This window comes from Vollenhovia emeryi, unplaced genomic scaffold (assembly GCF_000949405.1).
Source record: "Vollenhovia emeryi isolate VEMERY1.0 unplaced genomic scaffold, V.emery_V1.0 DF940911.1, whole genome shotgun sequence".
In the NCBI taxonomy this organism is placed as follows: domain Eukaryota; kingdom Metazoa; phylum Arthropoda; class Insecta; order Hymenoptera; family Formicidae; genus Vollenhovia; species Vollenhovia emeryi.
The window spans coordinates 564-6,699 of record NW_011965455.1 but is presented as its reverse complement, the minus strand read 5'-3'; the positions used below and the strand labels follow the sequence as shown (position 1 = coordinate 6,699).

Sequence of the window (6,136 nt, the reverse complement as noted above, 5' to 3'; positions counted from 1 at the left end):
AACAAAATTTATATTAGTAAATTTTTAACAACTATTTTTATAAATTAATATTCATTTTTCCTGTGAAAAAGGAATTGCTTGTATAAAATAGAAAAGTTTTATAAAATTTAGTTATTTAACTTAAAATTTCAAAACATTACAATTTACACCTCAGCGATATTTTACAATTCTTATAAAAAATTAATAGTGTTAATTTTCCACTGTGTAATGAGAGGGAGAGAGGGGGGAGGGGACAGAGGATATGTAAAATATAAGAAAAATATAATTTTATTCACCTCGGACGGAATAGGAAGAAACGAAATTATTAATTCTGATACCTTAATTAGCTATTTGTAAATTATTATAAAATGAGATTAACTCCATTTAAAACGTAAAAATAAATACAAGCAATAACAAAAGGTTTCGAAAAGTTGCTTTTTTGTAAATAATTCTTATAGTAATTTTAAGAAATGGATATTCCTGTGCCTCACAAAATAATTCTTTCTTGTAATTTAATTATTTTTCACCTACAAGTAGTTCAAAAATAGTTAAAATATGCGAACCGTTTAGAAGGAACGACATTTTTGGGGAGAGAATTGATCTTATTCAAATCTCCGATCGCACTATTATTTGCTACTACATCCTTAACACGTTGATTTTTCGGCCTGTTGATATATCTCACATTTCTCATTCTTATATCTCTGTACATATCACCTTGAGAAATAATACTGATATTCGACACATCCATTTTGCTACATTGCTTATTCAGGTTTCTCTTCTCCATGTATAGTACATAATAATGGCACAATTGTTGCAATATCACTATTACGTTCTTTAACGTATACATTATAGTCATATTGCTAACAAAACCGAAATTTGTTATCATTATTATACGAAATACCAGGAACGGTCCATCCTGCAATACATTAATGTAGACACGTTAAATATATTTATTAAATCAAATCAATTGTAAGACTTCTGAAGAATAGAAAAAAAGATTTTTAGATTTGCCGTAATCTACTATATACCCTAGTAGCACAATATATCGGCGCAATATTGGGAAATAATGTAAATCTATGTATTCCCAATTGGTCCAATATTGTAAGATGGACGCCTTTTCTTATTTAGTCCATCCAATATGTTCGTTTAGAAATATTGGTCTAATATTGATGCAATATTAGACCAATATTGTTATTACATTGTTGTTACATTGTTCAATATTGGTAAATGAACTTCCAATATAAATCTAATATATCTAATTATTATCGTGCAATATTTACATTTATTTCATGACCAATATTGGCTTTGCGTTGGACAATATCGGCCAATGAATTTCTAATATAACCAACATTAGACCAATATTTAGCTTATGTTTAGCCAATGCACTGTGCTACTAGGGATTGTTATGTTTTTCGTAACTTTATCGAAACTATTTTAAGCATTTAATTAAAGAAATTGTTACAATTGGTTATTAAAGTATTAATAAAAAAAAGTTGCTGTGAAGAAATAAGAGATATTATACAACAATGTTTTGTTTAGTTTGAACTGTCGCTACGTTACTTTCATTTATTACTGAAGATGCTTCACGAACCAGAGAACGTGAACAATTGAAAGATATCCAAAAAATGTATTCAGTACAACTATCTCCGATGCTTTCACATGTATTGTTCGTGCACATACTTGAAAAATTATATTTTTGTTTCCCAGAAAGAGTCTTCGTAAATCGATGCTGTTTTCATTGGTTTCCGTTTGAACTTTTTGCCTGGCAGTATTACCGGACAACAATCGAGATTTCTTCGACTTGGTGACTGTCGGCGCAACTGTGAACTGCACCAAGGACCATGTACACATGATGAGAGGCACTATCATCATATATCCGAATAACATTATTATTCTTTCGGAGGCGAGAGAAAAGACATTCATGATTTCAGCTGCGGTACCAATGTAAAATAACAGCAGCTGGCTTAATTGATCTCGAGTCAAATCACTGTTCAACATCCATTGATTGATTACCAGATTCAGCATCAAGAATTGGGTGTGAATATAAGAACCGATTATATCGTTCAATTCTATGTCTGCATGTTCTAAATAATCGCGGGTATCCTGTTGAATAGAATAGAACAATCCTTTATGTTAGTTAATAAATTTTAATAAAATTATTACTACGGTTTTTAATAAATTTACTGTTGTTTTTTAAGTAAAACACATTCAGGGATTAAGTCACTGAAAATTACCATCTTTAAAGGAATATATTATTTGAAAAAACGATTCAGATAAATACTATTAGATTTTTAAGAGACAAAGAAATGCTAATTTTTTTAGTAATCTCTCATTACAGTAGCTTCTAATGTAAATAGAAGACTAACTTAACAATATTATGATAAATAAAAGAAATATATTAGAAAATGCTTAGAACATGCTTAGGATGTCAGGTGATACATTTAAGCATTTAGAACTCCTGGCCCCTCGCAGGTTTATGCACAGGTGCATAAATTCCGTATCACATTCATTTTATGGCTATTGATCAGGGCTATTTATTGCTGAAGAAAATGAATAATTTTCGAAAAATTTTATGAGTATACCAAAATGATCTGAAATGCTTTCCATCTTTCGATTTGAAAATAAAAATGATAAGAATTCTCAGCGTGTCATGTTTCACTTCTAAGAAAATTAAACAAGAACAACTGCAGCGAGGGACTAGAAGCTTTAATGTAATAATATAATTTTATGGCATAAAATGTGTGATATCCGACAAAGTATCGATTTTCTAATTTTTTTCTTATACTTTTATACAGAAAATAATGAGAAAAATTGACTTATGCTTAATAAAATATACGATTCCTTTTAGAAAAAAAGTTGAATCTTGCAAGTAAATCGGTGTATTGTTCGAAAAAATACAATTACAAGATGGAACATTATACTAAACATTGAATGATTTAGTTCAACAAGTTTTTCTACACGCGTGTGTTTATTATGTATATACACATATGTGTTTTAAAAAATAATATATTTTTTATTAAAGTTTCATAAACAGCATATAATGTTAAAAATAATACGCACGACATCAAAGCAATGAGCACGAATTATATAATATAATATAATCGGCATATTAGGTGACGGATTATTTGGATTTATCAAGTCACACAAGTCCTGCCGTCGTTCTGCTTCCCTTCTACAGCTTTCGCTTTTATTTTCTATACTGAATGCTTTCATCCCTTCTAAGTACCAGATTGTAGGCAGCACGCTAAGAAGATATAAAATTACAGACGGCTGAAACCTAGAAATATAATAATTGTAATAAATAAGAAACTCTTACGCATTACCATTTACTACAGGTGATTTAATGATTAAAAATAAATCACTAAAATATTTGTGTATATATCACACCATGGTATCAATATTTCCTCTTTCTTATGTTTCACATTTTTTAATCTTATATTATTTTTTATAATATATTATTATATTGTTAATCTCCTTATTATTTATTGTTTACATTTGTCTTCGTTATTATTGTACATAATACTGTTTTTTACATAGGGCTTTTCAAAGGCAAATATGTACTGCTTAGGCATTCTGGGCTAAATTTAATTCAATTGATCAACGAGCCAAGTAAACGAGATTAGATCAGGGTTTTTTTAACAAATATGATTTTCAATGATTTTTAGTAGGACTACTTGCGCCCCAAACAAAGTGGATTACTCGGCTCGTGTTAATTGTTAATGTTTCAATTTGTACCTATCACAAACTGAGATGGTCTCACGATATACACGTTCTTTACGCTAGTCTTTCGCCATAATATAATAATATTGTACCTAACGCAATATTAGTAACGTATTCTATACAATTAATAACCGTTAGAAATAAAAAGGTAATGTAATGACATTACAGTAAAAGAGGAGTTAGTTATATAATCTTAATATTAAATATTTTGTTTTTACAGTCGCAAAGCATACATTTGCATGCATTCAGTCATTTATTATAAGATATTAATAAATCTTTCAAAACAATTATTATAAAATTACTTAAACAATAAATTATCTAAAGTAAATTCAGTAAAGTAATTAACTGAAGTAATGTATTTTTAAAAATAAAAATAATTAACTAAAGTATAGTATCTTTGAAAACAATTATTACAAAGTACCTTTAGTAATTAACTAAAGTAAAATAACTAAAGTACTGATCTTAAAATAAATAAAAGTACTATCTTTTAAAACAATTATTACAAAGCAATTTAAGTAATTAATTAAGGTGTTTTAACTTCAGTAAGTTAACTATAGTAATTAACTAATTTAAAATTAACTAATTTAACTAATTTAAATTAACTAATTTAACTAATTTGAAAACACACACTAATAATATTAAATATACTTCAAGAACTTACATTTTATAATTTTATAATTTTTTATCTAAATTACTTGATGTAGCAATATTTGCTAAAACATATCATTGTTGTCTAAACTTCTTATCCCATTTGTAATTCATAGAATTGTTGTAAATGTTTATAGGTATTTTATCTATAAATCTACTATTCAGAATTAATTAACAATTGTAATAGTTTATGATTGAGAATTAAATATAAGAATATAAAGGTATAGTTACTTGGTACATTTTATATATTTTAATTTGAATAAACCATATATTAAGTCCAGTATAAAGTTTGTATTCCTATAAAAATAATTCATAATTGTAAATTATGAATAACTATAATTTGATTTTAATACTTTGTAAATTTTGTTATAAAATTTATTTAAAATTATAATTTAATAAATTATATTTTTCATTTTTAGTTCCCTGTATGTATTTATACTTACAAATACAATATAATTATTGTAGTTAGAACATCGAAATCTCGACTCGCCCTTTTATATTTTTTTGGAAAGTCATAGAAATTGAATCGTTCTTAATTTCATCATTTTTAATTAAAAATATGTTTTCTTGAGAGCAGAACAATATTTGCAATAGTTGACATACATACCATTTCCATGTTTGACTTTTCTTTATTTTGTAGGTGTAAATACCCTCGAAGAACAGCAACAAGTTAGTAGCAGAGCTCAAGTTCCAGGGATATTCGGACAGATTAACGGGAATTATAAAGCTGACGCCAAGTTGCCATGTAATGACGTAACCGTGAAATAGGAATACCAAGCGTATTATTATTCCCTTAATAGTTGCTGACTTTACCATTATGGCTAATTACAGTTCTTCTTATGATTCGTGCTTATTTTTTCAATAAGTAAGGTAAACGAAGCTGTGATCCCTCATGTTACTCACATTAAAAATAGCACACATTCGCAACATCGTTGCTGAAATTTGTTTCACACATTTTTATACTTGAGAAGAAAGCAAAAACGTGATGGACTTTAGATAAATAAAGCTTTAAGTATACGAGGAAGAAATTGAAGGAGACGAAACATCCGAAGCACAGTTCTCCAAAGGACAGTATAAGCTATCTACCTCTTTCGCGATGCGCACATGCGACCATTGAATTATCCAGATTAGAAGATACGGTCTTTTTCATTCTTTTAATTCTGGTCGCGTGTGCGAGAGATTTAAGATTATATTGAAAAATTCTATTTTACACTTAAATTCTATTAAAATTACCCATTTCATATCATTAATTGCAAAAGAATCTGCAAAACCTGCACAATACTGTAGAAAACATGATGTGTTTCTCGAAAAGTTACCATTTTTGTTTTTTATGTAACCATGCTTTCCTGTAACTATTTTGTTAAAAATTTTAAGACAAGGTATTTATAATTGAAATTGTTAAGACTTTAAATGTCTTTAAAGCTATTGAAATTTTGGAAGCTTTTTGGAGTGAGTACAAATATATCCGTGTGTGTATTTCAGTAGTCAAAAGTTTTAGATAATTGATTCAATTAACTAGAGACTCTCGATACTAAAATCAATGAAGAACAAGGAAAGTGAGCTTTGAGAGTTATACATGGTTAGTTATACGTAAGTTAATGTTAAAAAATACTTAATTTATAATCAATAAAAATTAAAAATATACTCAAAGTCGACTTTCCTTGTTATATTTGGTGATTAAAACTTTTATATTATTTACAATATGTTCCATCTGCGCCAATACTTTCGTCGTATGCATGTAATATACAACGTGTTTCTCAAAGAAGTTTCTTTAAATATTTTCTCAAAA

The 6,136-nt window shown here is 27.7% G+C and overlaps 1 protein-coding gene across 1 annotated transcript; it reads right to left on the bottom strand.

Annotated features, from left to right (window-relative positions):
• Positions 1 to 542: 542 nt before the first annotated feature.
• LOC105555656 (transmembrane protein 26-like) lies at positions 543 to 5,163 on the bottom strand (the record flags this gene model as incomplete). The annotated part of the gene is made up of 4 exons (XM_012002680.1): positions 4,955 to 5,163; positions 3,040 to 3,256; positions 1,660 to 2,082; positions 543 to 895 (listed from the first exon to the last, which is right to left on the bottom strand). Coding segments are annotated over exons 1-4 (1,202 nt in total), but the record flags the coding sequence as incomplete, so codon positions are not given.
• Positions 5,164 to 6,136: the final 973 nt, after the last annotated feature.